Source organism: Cebidichthys violaceus, unplaced genomic scaffold, assembly GCF_023349555.1.
Source record: "Cebidichthys violaceus isolate CVI_PGR_0920_01 unplaced genomic scaffold, fCebVio1.0.p SCAF_3, whole genome shotgun sequence".
NCBI lineage: Eukaryota > Metazoa > Chordata > Actinopteri > Perciformes > Stichaeidae > Cebidichthys > Cebidichthys violaceus.
Window position 1 is genome coordinate 6,197,168 of NW_027176483.1, and position 22,626 is coordinate 6,219,793.

General features: G+C 41.2%; 2 protein-coding genes across 21 annotated transcripts in view; both read right to left on the reverse strand.

Annotated features, from left to right (window-relative positions):
* Positions 1-2,316, reverse strand: part of LOC137881140 (contactin-1a-like) — a 62,400-nt gene extending 60,084 nt beyond the window's left edge. The window contains exon 1 of the mRNA XM_068722922.1: positions 2,179-2,316. The gene's annotated coding sequence lies outside the window, so the exon portion shown is untranslated. The remainder of the gene's footprint in view (positions 1-2,178) is intronic.
* Positions 2,317-7,627: 5,311 nt separating this feature from the next.
* The window catches only part of LOC137881860 (neuronal cell adhesion molecule-like), a 74,675-nt gene continuing 59,676 nt past the window's right edge, over positions 7,628-22,626 (reverse strand). For 4 of the 20 annotated variants that reach the window (XM_068724028.1, XM_068724026.1, XM_068724023.1 and 1 more), the window contains 14 exons: positions 22,215-22,412; positions 21,887-21,957; positions 21,478-21,703; positions 21,236-21,351; positions 20,903-21,107; positions 18,297-18,419; positions 17,712-17,888; positions 16,469-16,504; positions 15,924-15,983; positions 15,492-15,611; positions 14,123-14,290; positions 13,307-13,438; positions 12,554-12,632; positions 7,628-9,773 (listed from right to left, as the gene is read on the reverse strand). In XM_068724028.1, the coding sequence (XP_068580129.1) occupies positions 9,527-9,773; positions 12,554-12,632; positions 13,307-13,438; positions 14,123-14,290; positions 15,492-15,611; positions 15,924-15,983; positions 16,469-16,504; positions 17,712-17,888; positions 18,297-18,419; positions 20,903-21,107; positions 21,236-21,351; positions 21,478-21,703; positions 21,887-21,957; positions 22,215-22,412 (1,958 nt within the window). In that variant the 3' untranslated portion in view covers positions 7,628-9,526. The other 16 variants (XM_068724025.1, XM_068724021.1, XM_068724018.1 and 13 more) reach the window with 10 other exon arrangements.

The following is a 22,626-nucleotide window of genomic DNA, read 5'->3' on the forward strand; positions in this document are numbered from 1 at the left end:
TAAGGGCTACGACAGATGTGTGACTGAAGCCTCACACCAAAGGAGAAGTAAGTGTGCGGCTATGTCGAGTCATTTGACTGTGACACTAACGGAGGCTGAGGCTGTAGCCTTGGAATGCATCACAGAACAGCAACATCCTGCAGGGTACTGTGTTACGTAAAAAAAGTTCCCCGTCATGCAGACCGCTCAAGCCGCAGCAGCCTTACAGCCAATATGCTGGAAGGGAACGGCTCATTGCAAAATTCAAAACGCTATATTCAGACATGTTTCACTACGCAGCAAGGGAGATCAAAAATGTAAGATGATGCCTTTGCATGGAGTAGGTTAGCCTACTTCTGAGCAGAGTAAATTCATTCACCTAGCATGAAGGAGGGGGACTGTCCTCGGGGTGTACACAGGACAGCACAGGATGCATTAGCAGCAGTCAAGCTTAGAAGATTCACAAAGTGCTCCACCTGACAGGCGGCCACAGAATCCCTCTGACATTGTGTGCCACATGTATGGCTCTGATTCAATCAGGACGAACACACAGCGAAGAATTTCACACATGGCACCGACCGGCAAATAAGGTTGAAATGAAAATTTTACTCAAAAACACGTAGGTGTACAGTGCTCAGGAGGAGGTCAGACATTTATCAATGGATCATCTGGAAATATACAGATTTTTGTGTACAACTCACAGGTGTGGCGACACAAGCCCAAGAGCAAATTTCCAGGAACATACTGTAATAATCAACTACTCCATAATCCAACATTAACATGTTAATCTAGAACCAATAAACCAAGAGACCACGTGGTTCAGCTACATATGCCCATCACGAAAGCAAAACAACTCTAGCTGTCCATGAGATATCATAATTCCCTTTTACTTTGTTGGTATTGATTACATTCATTAATCACAGGCTTTGAAAGCTCATTAGACCACAATGGAAAGCTGTGGCTGCTTAAATCATACTCTGCTATCTGCTGCAGGGAGCTGTGCCAAACCAAGTCATTAGTCAACGGCATTATGAAACCATAACTGCGCTTGCATCCAAAGCAACCCATTATGTGATTGTATAAGCAACAATCTTGAGTTGCACAGACTTCACCAAGTAGCTTATTCATGGTCAGTGCAGCTAACTGAGATCACAGGTTCAAACAAAATCTCTTATTAATAACCCCCTAGTTAGATGCAGAAAACCAATTTAATATTTCAAAACTCACATCTGGGATTTTTGTAATTCACTACAAGTCAGTGCATAGTTGCATGCTTTCTATGAAGCTATACCATCATCCTTTTTTGCTCTATGTCATCAATAAACAAACTAAAAAAAAAAGAATAACTACAAATGAAGACCCCCCCCCTTAGTAATGTCTCTAGAACTTCTTGAAGTCCCGCAACATTACTTTAGCAACATGTAGCATGGACGGCTTCTCTCCACTGAAGCCCTTTAGTGTGGTGAGTCAGGACGCGCCCATGACACCTTCTCTAGCACCTGACATCCTGAAAGAATAACCCTGCGATGGGCCGTTGCTGAGCACTACACGGCTCAATCTGCCAGTAAAAGATGACAGAGCCGAACCACACGCCTCAATCGATCGCGGCACTAACACCAGAACACGCGTTTTAGTTCCACCCCAGATGAAAGTGTTTACAGCCGTCGGGGTGCTTCGAAATCTTGTGGCTGTAAGGCACGCGGCACTTTGAATCATCAGTATGTGCGGCGCTATTAGGCTATGGCCTCTGGCGTGGTCTGCAGAATGTAATACTCTGATTAATTGCTTTAAAGCACATTTGCTGTATGATGAAATACACCCTTACGTCTGCTCTGTGCATCGACTCATTTTGGGAGGAAAGTGCATGCCAAGATATGCAGCGGATCATGTTGCAGCATCACTCCCCACCACGCCACGATATGTCAGATATTGCACACACGCAGTATGTCTCTGCATCTGTCAATACGACACACAGAAAAACAACAAAAAACAGTTTCCTCGAGCCCATGTCGCCCGATTCTGCATTGCGGAGGGGCTGCAGAAGCTCCATCCCATCCGCACATCCCACACTCAGTCTGTTGTAAACAACACTGATTTCCCAGCTGTCAAAATGCAGCGCCCGGCTTCTCTGATCGTACTGTAAAAGAATCCGTTTTCACTACATATATATATATATCTGCCCGGTGCTCGTGTCCTTACCTTCCGTAGCGGGTTAAACGCGTCCGTCCGTCCGTCCGTGTGTCCTTCACGACGCTCGTACCTGCTCAGCACCGCATCGCCGGGCGCTCAAGAGAGGGGAAATAAACTGGCGGTCCTGTCCCCGTGGATTGGATGAAGGGTTATGACTGTCAACTTAGGGGGGCGCTAGACTTGCTTGTTTTCCACGCAGCACCACGGAGCTGGTGGCTCCCACCGTGGTGTCCGGTTCCTCCTGAGCTGCTTCAAAGGGTTTCCCCAGCACGAGGAAGACCTGAGGGACATTTAAAGGAGTGCGTTCTTACGTTCCGTTAATATCTTTATACATTTAATGACACAAGTTTGCCTCAGGCTGTGATCATATCCGGCTCATAACTTCCAGTAACATCTGTGGATGTTTTAGTTATAGATTAAAGTTGCTTATTGTATACTAATTTATTTCAAATTAAGGCAGTCTCTTATAGTGGAAAGTGTAAGTGCTCATTGTGTAATATAATATCAGTTTTCCCCACAGTCAAAATCTTTAAAAGGGTTTATTAGTCCTGTCAATGGACTCTTGGTTTGAGGGGTCTTCTTTCAGCTCCGTTAGTCTCCTCCGACTCCTGACAACATATCTGGGTGTTTTGATCGAGGCTTTACTGTGTTCACTTTCCATTTGCTAACTTTAACTTTGTCTGCCGTTTGGGCAGGGAGCATAAAGGGAGTTTATCAGAGCTTTGTTGCTGGAAACGGCTCCTAATGGCAGTCGATGATAAGAGCTGCTGGAACTCAATCGTACATGAAATGTGCAGTCATAAAAGGGGGGAAAAAAGCTTCATAGAGATGGAGAGCTGGCTTTCTCCAGTGTTTGTTTTGTTCAGTATTAATATCAAAAATATGAATATGTATCTTAAATGGTGACATATCTCCAACAAAGACGTGGCAAAGTTGGTTTTCTTTTCTTTCCAAAAGGACAGAATTGAAGTTATGTTAATTGTGCCTAAAAATAAATAATTCTGTTCCTGAATTTAAAGAAAAAAAACCTGTGTGCACATATATTCATATTTTCATCATGCTATTCGTTCACAGGAATGAATAGCTGATGCATCATCTGTTATGTCACAAAACTGTGATGTTTCATCTACTTTCTCTGCTTCTGACTCCATTTCGTATTTCTTCCAGTTGTCAGGTTTTGCTATCCAGTCTGTCCCTGTCATTCCTCACCTGGCCACAAGTGGTCCTCAGTGTGTTTCCTGTCAATCACCTGACCGATCTCCTGCCTACACACCTGCTTCCCATCAGCAATCAGCCCCCACCAAGCATTCACTTTTGTCCACAGTATGCCATCTTACTCCCTTTTACTTCTTGTAATGATGAAGTGTTTTGAACCTCCGCTACATTTAAGTCATAATTCTTGTCTTTGATTCTCCCAAAAAAAAAGTTGAAGTAATGTCAAAGATCACACAATGTTTTGTTTAACTTCTTTAAAAAATGGAGTCCTTATAAAAATTGACAGTGAGTTTTGTGTCAAAATGCTTCTAAAAACCTTTCCAAATGTATTTACCACTTGGTTAGTTCCATTCCATTGTTTGTAGCAGCAGTTTAAGTTTCAGAGCAAGAAATTTCAAAACATAAGCGGTTAAATGCTTTTGCATGACTAGACATAACCAGGGGTAGAGGAGAAATGAGTGACTCTGCAGCCTGCATGTTAACCGTTGCCATGTTTTTCATCTGGCAGATATCAAATGGGCACCTCTGCTAATTACAAAGCTCTGCCCGCGTGTGTCGGTCCAAACATGAGACCGTCTCAATCCCTTGGGATTAGATTTAAATCTTGGATGTAAACACCACACAGCAAATAATAATCTGCTGTGGCGGCGGCCCATAAATAATGCAGGAATCTTTGAGAAAGAGCAGGGTAGAATTAATTGAGGGTCTTAGCCCTCTTGGATGAATTTGGGGGAACATATTAAAGAGTATCTTCTTAATGTGACCACAAACTGACTTTACATGATGGTTATGGCTCTATCTCGTTTTGAATGTTGCTGCTTTGTTCCCTAAGGCTGTTGTTATTATTCAGAATTTCAGCAAAAAAAGCTTATTGTTTCCTTTGAGATGGGAACTGCTGTTAATACACAAGAAAAAAGACATTATCTTGAGCCGAGGGGGATGTATTAGAAAAACACGTCACTCCACAGAAAATAGCCAAGCCATAGGGATTCAGTAACACTGAGGAAATTCAAGAAATCTAAATAAAGCAGCATAATACTCGGCCCAAAATGATATTATTTTGTGTGCGGGTTATCCAAGATCTAGATGTATTCAAGCCTCAAACAAACACTTTTGTTCCTCTTACAACATGGCAATGCAAATAGAGACTGATCCTGCTGGTGAATAACACTGTTACAATGCCGGTCTCTGGGGTGGATAAGAGGAACAGCAAACACCCTGCTGTCTGGAGGAAAGAATAGGTGGCTGTCATCTATCTGCCTGGCAGAGGAGGAGGAAGAGGAGGGAGGGGTGAGGGTAAATATGATTTAGCCCCGATGATCTCCACAGGGGGCCCATGCAAAGGTAACCCCCACCCACTCAGTCCAAATACACATGGGACATGGAGGGGGGTGCATGGGGAATAGGAATCAGGGCAGGGAATGAGCTATAATCCTGGTGCTATCATGATAAAAAAAAGTATGGAGGGGGGGGGGGTTGATTTAGAGTATCAGATCAATAGAACAAAGCACTCTCACTTTATGTAGCATCCATCCAACAGGATGGCAATGATATCTGCCACCAAATCAGCTCACTCCCCTCCCCCCCTCAGGGAAAACATCCTCCATGAGTTGATAGAAACACTGGGGAAGAAAAGATACCGTTACACTTGGAAGGGGTGATTTTCCTCCTACCATTGGGGTTTTCAATTTCAGGCAGACCAAACCTACCATTCGGCCTCCAAGCAGCTTGGTCTTGACAGATGTGTGTGCATAAGTGAGTGTGTGTGTGTGTGTGTGTGTGTGTGTGTGTGTGTGTGTGTGTGTGTGTGTGTGTGTGTGTGTTTGTGTTGGCAAACCATTTGTCAGCCATATGGAAATGTCACAGAGTAATCATAAACAATTATCCTGCCCAGCTCTCAGAGCATTCAGGATAGGGCAAATCTCCATAAAGACACAAAGGCTCTGCCACTCACATCTAAGAAACAGACGACCCGAAGCTCAGCGCACACTTAAGAAATATCAGAAACGAAATGTTTTTTGTAATACCTGCCTTTGATGTCCTTTACTCTACATGATGTCTTGTTGGGGAGCTTGTAGAAGCTGAAAGATCATGTCCTTCACTTGAGCGTCTGGGATGCAAATGATGCGTTTTAAAGCTCGCAGGTTGTTTGGAAACAGAACATCACCACGGGACCATGTAATGATCTTACTCCCCCATTGAAAGCAGTCTGGAGGTAGACATAAAACCAGCTATAGATCAACTCAAACCAGGCTTTCCGCCCAGCAGTAAATCAAGGAGCTGGACACAGAGGAGGAATGGGTAATGGATGCTATGGCAGACGCACAGCCGACCCTGAATGAATTCACCGAGGATTGGATGAGGAATGAGAGGACGGAGGGAGGGGTCGTGTGGAGCGGCAGGAAGGAGGGGTGGGTGGAGTTCAGAGGGGTAATGGGGCAGCTGCTTGTTTGTTCTCAATCATCACCAATCGACGGACAAATAATGTGATTCTGTTGCCATGAAAGTAAATAGCTAAGCCTCTTACCGGAAGCCTTTGTAATTGAGGAGTCAAGAGAGGGCCAAACAAATTCATAGGCTGTCGGCTTAAATGTATGAGGTAATTGAGTATATTGTGATTTGAATGCGGTTAATTTATTTTCATTGTTGTCCCCCGGAAATTGATTACCAGAATTTCTTTTTTCAAACAATTCTATTGAAAGTTTAAATCATGTGCCTTGCATGTCATTTCCTCTATTCACTGTTTAAAAAGCCTGTTGCTTGTTTCAGTCATCGGTGTAATTGCCTCACATCACTAGGTGGCAGTAAAGTCAAGAGGAAAGATCTGTCAAACAATTACAGATTGATGAATCGTCACCCGGTAGCTGAAGGTCATCAGGTCTTTGAGCTCATTGCTGCTGAGAGTCATTTCGGTTGAGATATTGTGGACATTCTTCCGACCAGCTGCCGTTCACACTGATGCACTCATCCTTCACAAAACTATCTTTGGCTTTCGTTTTGGAAAAGAAAAAAACAAAAAAACATCATCAAGCCTAGTTCATTAATATGCGTAGCAGCAATTCATTTTTCCATCACTGCTGTTATTATCTGCAAACAATGCTGCGAAATATCCCCAAACAGCTTTACCTGGGAAAATGAATTAGAGTACCTGAAGGAACAGAAGGCTAAAAAAGTCCTTGCCAGAGGGAGAAAGAATATTTCCAAGACACTATACCAGACTTCCCCACTTCCTGACACCACTGCTGTGTTATAATGCACCAGATGGCGAGCCGGTCTCTCGCTATTACCCTGACAATATGACTGTAATGGAAGTGGAAGTGCCACAAGTAGTAGCCAAAAAAGATGGAGCCCAACTGTCGTGTTCCATAAGGCCTTTCTATAGCTGCTTCACACTAAGGAGACTGAGGCAGGTGTTGGCATCCCAGCCCTCAGCCCCTGCTCACTGCACAGCGGAGTGTTACCGTGCTGTGCGTATTTGAGGATGTAGGTTTAAGTGCGCGGTGTACATGGTTGTGTGTGCATTTGTACGTTGGTCTTACTACTCCTGCAATGAAGTTCTGGAGGGCTGAAATCCATCTCGCTCTAAATATATTCCAGGCACGTGAAGCAGGAGATGGTATTGGTCCAATGCCAACACAACCACACCGACAGTGGTGGAAAGTCATTTAGAGTGATTTACTCAAGTACTGAACTGAAGCACAATTTTGAGGCACACTACTGGAAAATTTCCATTTTATGCTACTATATACTTTTATTCCACTGCAATAAAGAGGCACATTGTAGTCACCGTACCCTCTATTCATTTGACAGGTGCAATTGCTTTGTACGTAGTAGATTCTACGTAAAATATAAATAATAAACTAAAATACAACGCTCCATAAACCAGTGATTCCCAATTAAAAAAGGCAGTGTCTAGCTGGGGCTCCTTGTCACCTTTTAGCAGATCCTCTAAAGCCAGATTTCCCCTCTAAATGTCTCTAATTGTTTCGGTTTAATAACTGTTTGAGGCACAAAGAAGTAAAACTCTTCATTATTTCATAAAAAGTAATAGCAGAAATTAGTTTTTCTGCTTATGTTGGGTCATTTTTTTAGATTAAATAATATATGGTTTTCATTATATAGCATTAAGCATACATGGGCTAAATAACTTTCATGACTCATTGAAATCTAAGTGATTCAGAACATCACTCATCTCTTCGAGAGAGGACAATGACATTTTGATTAAACAGTCTGAAAACTGAAATTAAAGCAGATAATTATTTATTCATTCATTATATTTCCAGTAGCTTGAATTTCATACTTGCACTAAAAGGAGAAACTTAAATAGAGACAAAGAAAGTATCTGTTAGTACAAATCTGTTTCTTAAATACAAAACCATTTGCAATACTGTCAGAAAAGAGCATCGTTTTGGCAGTAAACTGGGACTGCGTAGAACCAATACAAATCAGAATAATACAATTCTGTGCATCAATTAATATTGTTGCTAAATACTACATGTTGTACAATACCAAAGTCATATAACTCGCTGACAAGCAAATCAGAAAACGATCAAAATTCAAATTTATATGCAATTTTCTGTCCAGTTAGTTACAATACAATTTACACTGTGCACAGCAAAAAAAAAGAATATATATATATTCTACAAGTACTCTATATTTAATACAGTCCTATCAACAAGTTAAACCATATCATGCACAACATTGCGTCTTAGGCTGCTTGTCCCTGTACAATCAATTAAGGTATTTACAAATCCAACAGATATTCTACACGTCATTAAAAAAAAAAAAAAAACTTGATGCAAGTTAAGAGAAAAGAAATCTTGATTCCATCCAAAGGCCCTCAAGTGTAGTTAGTACAAGTGAACGATCTTTGCCTAAAAGGAATTGAATAATGTGTAATATTCACACGCACCCACCCACTCAGATATCCATACATTCATACACTGCAGAAATACAATCAGGTTCTGTACATAATGACTGCAGACTTTGAAAATGCACCAGATGTGGTTTTAATGATGTTTTTAGTCTGATCCAATTTAGGTGTGCTTAGCTTCTTGGAGGAATCAAAGCCAGTCCTGTGTCTCAAGGCATTGGGACGTCTTTACAAAAAAGATAACAAGAGTATATGAATTATTCCTCCTTCCACAGAGTCCTCTTCTCAAGCTTATCTGATCCTTTCTTGGATGTGACTTCCGCAGACCTACTGCTGTCTCTGTTCCAGTCACTGAACTCCGGGAAGAGACTCCAGAATGGAATCGATGCTTTGAAGAAAAGGCACTACCTGCTGAAGGAGCACTGCAGGGACTGACGCAAGCTGTCGCACCCACAGCATTTCCCATTGGCCTTCAGATCAAGCTCAATAAGAAGAGGTTACATGCGGGGCATAAGGTCACATGACACGCCATGCAGCATTTCAGCTTCCTCCTTCATAGGTGCAGTTGGATCATTCAACAGAGTGGCGACAGATGAGGATGTGTCAATGCAGAGATCTCAAGCATGCTTTGTGCACTGCTCCCAATATTCAGTTTACAGATAGTTCACTTTATGTATATATACATATCTATATATACATACACACACACACTGTACATCTGCCTTGTGCACTGATAGAATTACATGAAGGAATTACATAATTAAATACAGATTCCAGTCCAAGCTTCTGTGTTGAAAAAAACAACATGGAGTAATAGTCATATACTTTAGACACTGATTACTATTTGAACATAGTAGATAATATAATAACCAATAACAAAATCCAATATAGTTGAGATGAGCACTGCATAGTCCATAAGAGGTTTCTGGTAAGAATGCTTCACTTGTTACTATGTGTTAATTTAAATATGCTTTTGGGTCATATCAGGTGTTCCATGCGTGCGCTGTTAAAATCAAATGTGTGGTTGAGTTACTTCATTCCTAAAATGCTGCGTAAGGTATAATGAGCCACAGGTCTCCAAAGCCTCTCCATAAAGACTTCCAAGTGAACACATAAATGTCTCAGATGAGTTGTGTGCATTTCATGTACGACACTGGGGGATGGAGATGTGATCATAAAGCCATGCAGTGTAGGGACAGCCCTCTAAGAGAGATGTGGGGATTGAGGAGTCCGTGCAGACCCTCATACCGGTCTGTGACGACTGATTAGCTATACAAATGAGTTCAAGGAGTTCATGGCATTAATCGGGGACGGGGCCTCCGAGCTCTCGTGGCCCTCAGCAGTCTCCCTGCTGGCACTCTTTCCACTATACTGGCCGATAAACGAGCCATCCTCGTTGAACTGTCCGTCTCCTCCTTCCCCGTAGTCAACTAAACTGTCGTCACTGTCGTCTCTCTTAACTGTCCCATTAGACGGCGTGCGGCTCCCTTTTAACGGTTTATGGTCCTCATTGTCACTGAAGGAGAAAATAACATGCAGGTGTTACAGGTGAGATGATGTGACAGATGCAACAAGGAGATTAGTGACTTTTTTAGATGGAGCACTGAACTGCTAATTTTACCAAAACCTACTGTAGTGTTTGGTTATGGTAAAACCAACTTATTGGTTCGTTTCTTTAGCTCTTCACTTTTTAAATGTGTAAACTCAGCTCATGAATATGCAGCAGTGAACCACTGCACAATAAGAAAATTTGGATTTAGCTTGCTCCATGTCTAAAAAAAACAGTAGCAATGAATGATTAGTTGGTTTCCATCAAGCAACAGGGGAATAAAGCTCAAGCAGCCATACCCTGTTCAAATTCCCCCTGAAACCAAATATGAAGTGGTAAATGTATTGTTTGACAAAAGCATTTCCCCCCCACCCCCCTCCCCCTCCCTCCAAGGCAGAGGTTGTGATGAAAAACAGAAAATCCAAGGCAATGATGTGAATAAAACTTGGAAAAGCAAGGTTTCAGCCAAACATCCCCCGAAGCAAGCATGATAATAATCACAAATTGGCACAATGCATGACAAATCTGCAAAGAAAGTTTTCTTTGGATATCAGATACATTCCACATACATGAGTTGAACATCAATGAGATAAGATCACAAAAGCCATCATAATGCTGAAAAGTTTTTTAAATTTAGAATAGAAATTAATTAGTAGGAAAAAGCATTTTTCAGGGATAAAACTTGCACAGGTAAGCAATTTATGACTTAAAAGACATGATGAAGGCTTTATGACCAAATATTAAACTTGATGATAGCCGTGAGAGAACCTGGGATGCTAACACAGCGAGCGCTTTTCTCCACAGTGACTCGACTGTCCACTGACCTTCCTCACATGCTAGATTTACATGTTGACCCTCAACCCACCGACACACCATCGTCACCCTTACCTTTCCTGAGACCTACACCCCTGCGATCAGATGAGGAGATCCAGCTGAGATCCCACACAACACAACAGTCACTCCTCACAATGCACTTTAACAGGCACATACGCCACGTACACGTATAGTCTGAACTTACAGTACACTCTCCTGCAGTCAAACAAGAACAGCTCAGTTGAGTGAAGTTATGCCTTTATTGACATACTGTAAGGTTCCAGCTGAGCTTAATGAAACAGCATGGATAGAAAGTATACTTTCACAAAGGCACTATAATATTTGTACACTTTGCCTTGGGATTTATTGTCTACTTTGTCCTTCGAGTTGATGTCCATTTGAGAGATTCCCCTGCCATGTAAATGGGTCTCTCTACATGAGTTGTAAAGGATAAGTCTGGTGATGTCAACAAATCCTGTGAAAAGACCAAAACCATCAATGAACTAATTCTATAAGTCTCACATAGATTTTACTTCTGGGCCATAGTGCTGCATTACTGTCCAAAAACAACAACAGAAAACATCAGTGATCCACACTGAGCGACATATTGCTTCATTACAATGAACATCTCTATATTTTTAATTCTGCCGCGGAAAATAGTCCCCAATAAATTCATTGTTTATTTCTGTTGGAGTAAGTTTTTCCAAAAACGTTTTAGGAAATAGTTCTTATGAATTATATTTGTGAAAAAAAAGTATTGTGAGACTGATTTTGGTCTATTAAAAGAATTTGTTGACAACAATAAAAATGTAGAATATCACAGCCTCATCCTGTAAGAATGTATTACTATTAAAGAATAGAACTGGCTTCATATAAACAGCATTAACCAGCTCTTGTACACTCAGAGAGGATTGCTTCCCTCAAACATGCTGATAATTTCATATAAGATCTGTATTCATCTATGTACCGTTTATCTATATATGAACATGATTCCATTCAACACATTATTGCCTAGAGCCAGATCTTCACACCATGCATGTCACATATTATATATATATATATATATATATATATATATATATATATATATATATATATATATATATATTGATATGTATTCATCACAGCATAAAATCCATATAACAGATTTATGTTTACATAATACAAAAATTAATATAAAAGCAAGACCATTTTATAAATCGACTTATAAAAAACAATTCAATAATGCTATGTATACAGAAGTAAAGTGCTTCGTTTTTCTTTATTTTGCGTGCGATTGGAGAAGCAGCCTAGACTGAGGATGCTAACAAGCACATCTGGATAACTGCTGTAAGTTAGAAGGAATGATGATTTCAGTGATTTTTAATCCTATCAGGGTTGTGTATGTAAGTAGCAATACACTAGGCAAAGTGTTAATACTATATATACTATACACAGGATGTTAATGAATAGCTTATTAGTTGGAATGGGATTCGATGCTTTGGGTCAGTTTACAATGTGTTGCAAATGATTCTAGCTTATATTTTTGTTTTCCTGACAGTCTTCTTTAAAGATTTAAAACATCTAAACCCCCAAATCCCTTGAACCTGAAGAATCCTGCTTCTCAAATGACACCACAATGTCACATCAGTAGAGTCCGACACAAGTAGCATCCAGGACCTCCCAGAACCCAGAAAAGAAAGAAAAATCTTGTGCTTCACGGTGGTAGAGGTTCAGAAGAGGTTCACGTCTTCTTTTTGTTTTGTATTTCTCTTAATGTTGATCCTGGGTCAGTTATTGGTCAGCTGTAAAAGGTTGAGAGGAGGGAGGGAGGGAGTGCAGAGCTTCAGCCCAGCCAGAGAGAGCAGATCTGGGTAGAAAGCAGGGACGGGGCAGGGGTTGATGGGTACAATGGGGCTCTGGGGGCTCCAGAGGCCGGAGCACTTTTCTCTCACCTGTATTCCCCAAAAGTACAGTCATCGTCTTTCATTGGCTGGAACTCTGGGTCTGTGTGTGCGTCCTCCTTTTCTTTGACTAGTGAGAGAAGAGGAAGCAATTTAGACAAACCGGCTTATAAGGTAAAGTAGGAAACAATGTTTGTATTCCTCATTATTCAGATGGAATGTGGCAAAAAGCTACGGCAGAGTAATATCAGCTCCGTTTTCGTTATAACCAGACCCTTTTCACGGTATAACAAGATATGTTTCTTGTCATTACTACATATCAAATTAACATTTCTTGTTATAATAACGTATGACTTTATCAGAAAACGTTCCTTATGGTAGTCAAAAACATATCTTAGAAAAAAATGTACATTAATACTTAATACATTGGCATGTTCAAGAGACTTCCACATGTTTTAATGAGAAAGGTTTCCTGCTTTAATGAGACAAGTCAGCATGTTGTTTCAATGAAAACATGTTTTATTAACAACATATATTGATTTTGTGTCGTAACAAGAAATTACATAATGAGAATGAAATGATCCGAGAAAAATGTATCTTCATAAAAAAACTGGGCAAATATCCTTTTGTCATTGAGGCAGCCATATACTGCCACAAATAGCTATAAAAACACACCAATATTCCAAAAAACATTAAATTTAACCATGAAATCGTATTAAACATAATGGAATGGTCGCAAACAAAGCATTATAGTGTGGGTTTATATTTGAGTGTGTAAGTGGTGGTGTTCACGCTACTACTCACCAGGGTACTTTCCTCCCTTATTCCTCTGGATGAAGCAGATAATGAGGAGGATCAGGATGAGCAGAGCGATGGCACACATGAGGCCAATGAACCATCCCTGAGTGGCGATGTCCACCTGTCTGCTCGCCACAGCTGGCCAGAGGAGGAGAGGAAGACTTAACGTTTATGACTGGATGATCTTTTCCCATTGGGACGGTAAAATAGAAACATTCATCCATAGTCATGTGCTTAAACAAATGTGTAACAAGTCATTCACTTGGTATCTATTTGTTAGAGGAATCAGTTCATGAGTGGATCAGGATTGCTTATTGTCACAGAAAAGGACGACTTTCATGTTAGAGAAGTTAGAAATCTCCTAGATTAAGCTAATTATGACTTAGACACATTATCGAAACCACATTAGTACACAGCGTGGGAAATCAATCCGTCTCTCACAAGTGCACACAGACAGTCACAGATACACACAGATAACACACAAACTGTACGTACGGAGGATTACTGTTGGTGATATTAGGTGGGATATTATATCATTAAACAGATATCAAACTTCTATATGTGGATTACCAAATCTACAGGACTGACCTTAATTCAACTGAAATGAAACCACACAATCATGCACGCTGCTACACACTGTCTCTCTATCGCTACAGTACATGCCTGGCATACAGAGCCACCACAACACATCTGTTAAACCCATGCTTGACTGGATTATGACTACACAACGGCATGAACTACTACACAGTGCACACACGGCACAGTGCAAGGCCAGGCCGGGCCAGACCATGGTGGAGGACGACCGCCGAGGAACTGCCTCACCTGGGACCGAGACCAATAGCTCCTTAGACAGGTGGAGCGGCTGGTCGTGGTGACCTTTGGCCACCAAACGCACCCTATAGGAGAGGCCCCCCTTTAAGCCCTTCAGCATTACATTCTGAGTGCCGTTCACAAGCTCTTTCTGCCACTCCTCTTCACCTTCACCTTCACCTGCAGGAGGGACGTTCATGAAGAGAGGTACGTTTGAGGGAGCAAACACTTCAAATGGGATCATGACATCACGGGATCATGGGATCTAATTACTTGAACAAACATCTACTTACATAGGATTACGCTGCAAATAATTCTGTCTATATTAGATTTAAACTGTTAATATTCATGGGATTATGGAGTTCTAAAGCCAATTAAGTCTATGAATTAATTATTGCCCTGAAAGTAAAAACACACTGTAACTTAAGAAAACACATTTCCCAACTTCACCAACAACACGTGCAGCATGCTGCCAAAAAACAGGAAACATGACCATATACAGAAATGCTGCAAGTTGCACAGGGTGCAACAAAAATGAGTTACAAAACAACAGAAGTTTCTAGGGGACGATAAAAAGTGCTGACCACATCCTGAAAACTTGTAACTCATTTCTGTCATAATCTGCAGTACTCGCAGTGATTTGTGATCGTTTCCTGTATTAGGTTATGCTTTCTGTATGTTTTTTTTTTATCTCACTTTGCAGCATTTTTAGCCATGGTAGCCACATGGCTCACGGATGGAGATGTGAGTCTGTTGCTGTGCACGTGTTGTCAAATTGGTGGACATCTTTTCTTCATTTAGCTTTCCTTGAGTCCATTTGCACGCGTTTCTTAAGTTCCAGTGTGTCGAACTCTTGGGGCCACAATAAATGATACATGTGGTGATGAGCTAAATATGACATGTGTTTGACTGATGATCACAAGATTATGTTTTTCATGACAACATTTTTCTAAATTACTGGGAATCTATGATCATGATATTCCCTAATTGAATCCATTTAAACAGTAGGTGTGAGAGAGCCATACTACAAACGACACAGTTTTTCATCCTCACTGCAGGTGGATAAAAACAATGGAGAGCGCTTCAGTCAAAAATCGGTTGGCACAACAAGAATGCTTGTTCTGCTTTTTATGATGTTTGTCTGCATAAGTTCCAACGAGATTGTTAACGGGAGCTGCATGCAACTCCAATCGATTACAGGCCTGGTTAATTAGAAATCCAATCACAGACAGCCTTGTTTATCACATCTGGGTCCACGTTGGCAGGAGCCAGCGTCAACGTGATTGCCAATATTTCTATTCACCTGCACATGCCAATAATGAAGTAGGAGTCCCTTGCCACCTATGTGTGGAACTGAATTAAGGTGTGTTGCTTTGCTTACTGTTTTTCAATGTGTATTCTACATAAAAGTTTTGCTCGGGGCCCCAGTACTCCCAACTGATCAGGGTCCCGTCCTCTCCAAACGAGGAGCTAACGTTCCCGAAAGGATTCACAGGCCGCGCTGAGCACACAAAAGAAGAGACAACCATCAAGCTCGGTCTGTTGGTCAAAAGACAGTCCAATAACTCGCAATTATTTGCTTTGATTTAATAAATTAAGCCCCAATAAAAGCTCTTAGCATCCCCTAACCTAGAATCAGCAAATGTCCCCCCTGTGGGACTAATAAAGGATTATCTTATTTTACCTCATAGCCTTACACAACAGCAATATAAAATGGGGACACTATGCCAGCAAACAAAAGAATACACAAAGCTGATCATGTAACAAATCGGACATGTACAGTAGAGTACTAAGATCTCAGCAGTATCTGTACCCTTGTGGGGCGGACGGTGTGGAGGAGACCGTGCAATGGGATGAGGGGTTTGCGTGTTTCCTGTAAACAACATGGAGAGGGGTGAAGACCGCACCACACACACGAGACACACACAGAGACGCAAACATTTTCCACAGGCAGACCACCACAGACACTGAAGCCATCATACACAATGCACACAGTTCATTGGCATGCCAAGCAAACGCTTGTCATGCAGCGGGAAGCATCACTAGCAGCCAGCGTGGAAGAAGTGAGTAAGAGGGCCAAAGTCGCCAAAGGCACAGTAAAAGAAAAAAAAGAAGAAGAAAAAACAGCAGAGACTCATCTAGTTTTATCACATGGCATTAAAAAAGGCACACGTCAAATAGCATCTTTATCTATGTGGCTTTGAACTTCACTCAGCTTTGAACTCAGCGGAGCATTTTGGTGCGCTGCAGAAATTGATAGAGACGAGGGGAAATTGCTCAATGAGTGCATGCTTGCGGTGGGAATTGAAGCTACGGCTGAATCTGTAAAACATGCATGAGTGTAGATACGAGCGGTACCTGCGCCCACATCTACGTCATGCTGTGATATTAGAGCTTGTAGAGAGAGAAACAGGACACAGAGAAACAACAGGACACGGGTCACTATGGGAGGACCCCCCCCCCGCCATCTGTGTCACTGTATGGAACAGTGACAACATTCATGTTGCTCATGCGGAGTAATATAAGAGACGATGTTTACAACGGCATGGGTCACCTTATCTAACAATGCCACTGGATCACACTCATGTTCCACTAGACGTGGATGAAGAGCTTATGTACGTCATGCTACTGAATGTGAAATGCTAAAAATAAAAGATGATGCTATGGAATAGTGTGCATCATACATGGTAGAATGACGAGGATTTCACATTCACAAAACACACAACAATGTTCTGACTCATTATCAATTAATGTCTTGAGCATTTTGTCAGTTACTTAATTGTTCAGTTTTTTTGTTCAGAAAATAATAAGAAAATGCAGATCATATTTTCCACAGTTGAAGTTGGCACTTTCAAATTGCTTGTTTTGTCAGCCCAGCAGTCCAAAACCACAACAATTTTAATTTACAATGATATAAAACCAGCACATTTTTAGATTCGAGGCGATGGAATGGCAAACATTCTCATATTAAAAAAATCACAATAAAACGTGCTGTTGATGCTGTCAAGTGTCAACTAATTAAATCGATGTTTCCGCTCTACGTTACAGAAAACACAAAAACAAAACGCTCTGATTCACAATAAACAGCATTTCACTGTTTGGAGGAATATTTTTTAATGCAAACCAAAAATTTCTCAATTTGAGAAGACAGCGAGGTGCAACCAGTTTGAGCTTCAATGGGACTCCATCCAAACTGTGAACATGTCACACAACTCCTATCCAGAACACCATGCTTTATTCTTCAAATGTTTTGGGCTGCCCTGCCTCCATCAGGATGGTGTCTGATTCTGGTTTCACATAAAATGTTTTAATTACAACCAACATTACCATCATCTTTTTAAAAAGATATGCCTCCTGATGAAGGCAAGATATTCAAAACATTTGGCGAATGAAATATGGTGTACTGAAGAGTTCTGTGATGTGTTTTCTTTTTGCATGGACTTCATACTTTGTAAATATGATCTGTAAATGAATAGCATGTTTGGATTATCTCACCTGAGTTATATAGATATAACAATTCATGTCAGTCAGCTTTACAGTTGAAGAAACATGAATACAATTAAGGTCATTTACTTTTAACAGTCTGCATTTGCTGACTTACCTTCATCCACGACGGTGACAGCTTCCTGAGAAATGGCCAGGCCTGCTCCCCTGACTGTTTTCGCATTCAAATAAAACTTGTAGCGCGTGCTGTACTTGAGGTTGAGCAAAGTGACTGAGGTCTCATTGGCGGGCAGGGCCAGCTCCTCCACTGGACCCAGCTCATTGGAGTTATTGACTACTGAGATGGAGGATGGGTGACAAGAATAATGGGACGGGGATGGAGGTTGGGAAGCAGTAGGATAAGTTGAATAGAGGTATGAGGAGGGGGAGGTCGTAGATGGGGTCGCAGTGTCAATGATGAGAAAGGTGGAAATGAAAATGTTTGGGGTATAGAGATGTAGGGTTCAGGAATAGAAGACGGGAGTGACAAAAGTTGATTTGTTAATTTGTGTTGTAATTTAGGCAAAATAACTTGAAATGCTCTTAGTACTACTCTAAATTTGTATCTTAATAAAGATCTGTCTGTCTTATAATCTCTGAACAGGATGACACTACAGGACATGAAAAAGGAGGACATACAAAACTACAAACTACATGAAGGAACTAGGCAAAGATATAGAAGTTTTATAGAAAAAAGCCTCACCTGGCTGATATTTGAGGGTGTAACCAGTGATGCGTCCATTACGGTCATGAGGAGGACTCCATTCAAGGGTCAGAGAGTCCAGGTTGGGGTTGGTGACTAACAGGGAAGTAGGAACACCCGGCACTACAGAAAACACATATATCATGAAACCTTACACAAATGCATCCATGTAAAGCTAAATAGGGCTACTAAATTATATCTTAAAGTCCACCTTTCACTTAAAAATGGGTTTTCCTTCTTAATTCATTTGGATGTTTGACATTTTACGTTCATCTGCTAAAGGAGGAAAGTTTCTCTGTGCTCAACTTAAAGTCTTAAACGTGTAGAAGATGAAGCATGATTTTGTGACATCACAACTAGTTTCAATATGCAACTTGCACAAGTGCGATGCTTGAAACTTCCAGTGGTAATGCACTGAGATTGGACTTTTCAGTGAAATAGAAGGCAATTTGTATCATTTGATGTTGTTATATTAAAAACCCAGTGAAACAGAAGTTAGAGTGCCCTCAGCTTCTGCACTGTGACATATTCCCCAGTAAAACGGAATATTTGATCGGTAGTTACAAAAGAGATTTAAATCAAATCCCTTGCATTTGATTAGACTGGTAAAGTGTAGGCTGGCTTAAAATGCAGCACAATACAGAGCAACAGAGACCAGAGACACACACCTCCATTGTTGCTAAAAGCTGCAAATTGATTGATGGTGATGTCAGTAATCTGTTGAAATTGGTTGGTGCTCGCTTATGTAAGCACACGTCATATTTTGTTTTACAGGAAGGAAGTATGATTGGATTTAACATAGATTAAGTGATATTTGGTATTATATATACAGTATGTATGTGTGTGTGTATATATATATACAGTTGTGGTCAAAAGTTTACATACACTTGTAAAGAACATAATGTCATGGCTCTCTTGAGTTTCCAGTTATTTCTACAACTCTGATTTTTCTCTGATAGAGTGATTGGAACAGATACTTCTTTGTCACAAAAAACATTCATGAAGTTTGGTTCTTTCATGACTTTATTATGGGTTAACAGAAAAAGTGATCAAATCTGCTGGGTCAAAAATATACATACAGCAGTGCTAATATTTGGTTACATGTCCCTTGGCCATTTTCACTCCAATTAGGCGCTTTTGGTAGCCATCCACAAGCTTCTGGCAAGCTTCTCGTTGAATCTTTGACCACTCCTCTTGACAGAATTGGTGCAGTTCAGTTAAATTTGATGGCTTTCTGACATGGACTTGTTTCTTCAGCATTGTCCACATGTTCTCAATGGGATTTTAAGTCAGGACTTTGGGAAGGCCATTCTAAAACCCTAATTCTAGCCTGATTTAGCCATTCCATTACCACTTTTGATGTGTGTTTGGGGTCATTGTCCTGTTGGAACACCCAACTGCGCCCAAGACCCAACCTTCGGGCTGATGATTTTAGGTTATCTTGAAGAATTTGAAGGTAATCCTCCTTCTTCATTATCCCATTTACTCTCTGTAAAGCACCAGTTCCATTGGCAGCAAAACAGCCCCACAGCATAATACTACCACCACCGTGCTTGACGGTAGGCATGGTGTTCTTGGGGTTAAAGGCCTCACCTTTTCTCCTCCAAACATATTGCTGGGCATTGTGGCCAAACAGCTCGATTTTTGTTTCAACTGACCACAGAACTTTCCTCCAGAAGGTCTTATCTTTGTCCATGTGATCAGCAGCAAACTTCAGTCGAGCCTTAAGGTGGCGCTTTTGGAGCAAGGGCTTCCTTCTTGCACGGCAGCCTCTCAGTCCATGGAGATGCAAAACACGCTTGACTGTGGACACTGACACCTGTGTTCCAGCAGCTTCTAATTCTTGGCAGATCTGCTTTTTGGTGGTTCTCGGTTGACTCTTCACCCTCCTGACCAATTTTCTCTCAGCAGCAGGTGATAGCTTGCGTTTTCTTCCTGATCGTGGCAGTGACAAAACAGTGCCATGCACTTTATACTTACAAACAATTGTTTGCACTGTTGCTCTTGGGACCTGCAGCTGCTTTGAAATGGCTCCAAGTGACTTTCCTGACTTGTTGAAGTCAATGATTCGCTTTTTCAGATCCATGCTGAGCTCCTTTGACTTTCCCATTGTAGCGTTTGTGGGCGTTTGTATCCAATGAGCCCTATTTAAATGGCCTCAGAGAAGTCACCAGCTGTAGTCACTCATAATCACTCACAAGAAGTTAAGAGGCCATGCTATGAAGCTCATTTCATTGACACAACTTTCTAAGTCACCAAAATTGCTAATTCATGTTGCTGTATGTATATTTTTGACCCAGCAGATTTTGTCACTTTTTCTGTTAACCCATAATAAAGTCATGAAAGAACCAAACTTCATGAATGTTTTTTGTGACAAAGAAGTATCTGTTCCAATCACTCTATCAGAGAAAAATCAGAGTTGTAGAAATAACTGGAAACTCAAGAGAGCCATGACATTATGTTCTTTACAAGTGTATGTAAACTTTTGACCACAACTGTATATACATATATACATATATATATATTTTGTTAAATAGGTCCACCATAGGACAGTAAGTCTCAGTTGTGATATAATACAAAGAAACAAAGAGTATTCCTTGTCTTACCTCCTTCAGGTGTCTCAAACTGCAGGGGGGGGCTGGGGGGACCCTCTCCCTTGCCGTTATAAACCCTGACATTGAATGAGTAGAGACTGAAGGGGTGCAGGCCAGGCAGCATTCTGTGGGTGTGGTTCCCACTGAAGGTCAGGATCTGGTTCTCCACTAGATGGGGGTTGTGTTTGTGGAGGCTGCGCTCTCTCCAGTAGTACACCTATGAGTTACACAGTTAGTATACATTGAGAGGTGTGTGTGTGTGTGTGTGTGTGTGTGTGTGTGTGTGTGTTATGGTAGGCGGGATTGGTGTACATGTTACACTGCATGTGGTCTTTTGGACTGCACCTTGTATCCTTTGAGATGTCCTCGTATTAATTTAGAAGGAACAGGATCCCAGTGCACCTCTGCCAGAGTGCTGTTTAGCAACACGGCCTGCACATTCTCTGGAGCTGCTACTGGCACTGTACAATAGACAAGGAGACATACTGAGTACATGTTTTAGGTTACACAGCCGAATGCATCACCCCAGACTCTTGCACATAATGAATGTTTTTTTTTTAAGGGTCAAAAGAGTCGATCCAACTCACAGTCCTCTCCTGAGTAGCCGTGGGCAATAGCAGGCTCAGGTCCAGCTCCATGGTCGTTCACTGCCTGAACTTTTAGCTCATAAGGAACAAATGTGGGCGTTCCAGACACAACAAACTTGGAGTTGTTAGCCACAGTCACTGTGGTCCAATCGCTGTCCACCACCTTCTGCCTCCACATCACTTTATAGTGAAGCCCTGGACCGTTAGACTGGAGGCCTGACAGCGGCTGCACAGGAGAAAGTTTTAAATGTAACTTGTTTTCCATTACTTGATAGATGATAGGAATCTCATGCGAGCAGGCAATAACAAAACCATGCTTCACAGTACAAGGACAATTTTCTCATGGTACTCCCTGGACAACAGTAAATGCTTCAGGATTAAAACAGATGGCTTCATACAACTTTATTACCTTCCATGAGATTACAAGATTATCGTGTTCTGTTCCAAATCCCTGTACACCTGTTGGGTTCTCGTCTGGAGCTAAAAAAAAAATAATAATGAAGACAACATGAAAAGGTATTTAAAGAAAAACCTAAAAAACGTCACTGAGGCTCAGCACAAACTCTGATGAATATGCTTTGTTACTTGTAACAGTTATGATTTCAGAGAAAAATCATTTGTACTTAGAAGATTTGTAGATTATTTATGTAATATTTAAGCGTGACACAATGAATTTACAGAGTGAAAACACACAAGGCTTCAGAAACTCCACAAACAAAGGGCGGAGGAGTCCGTACCTGCAGGTTCTGTCTTAACCATTCTGGAGGGGAAGCTGGGGCGGCTGAGGTCCACAGCGTTGAGGGCCAAAACCCTGAAGGTGTAGTGGATGTATGGTGACAGTTTGAGGTGAGCTGTCGTCCTGGTGCCGGGGACCTCAGTAAGATTATGCCAGTGCCCTCGGTGATGCAGGGAGTCTTCATACTGGATCAGAAATTCTGTGTAAAATAAAAATAAAAAAAGACAAGTATTGTACATGACTGGGTACTTGATACACTGCTTGACAGTATATTTGCATAACTGAAATAAATGCTCTCAAATCATTTTTGGATACTGTAACTCAAAGCAAAAAAAATTTATGCTGTTAAAACTTCACCATTGGACCCCATTGTAACCAATTATTTCAAGCTGACCTCAGCTGTCATTAAATAA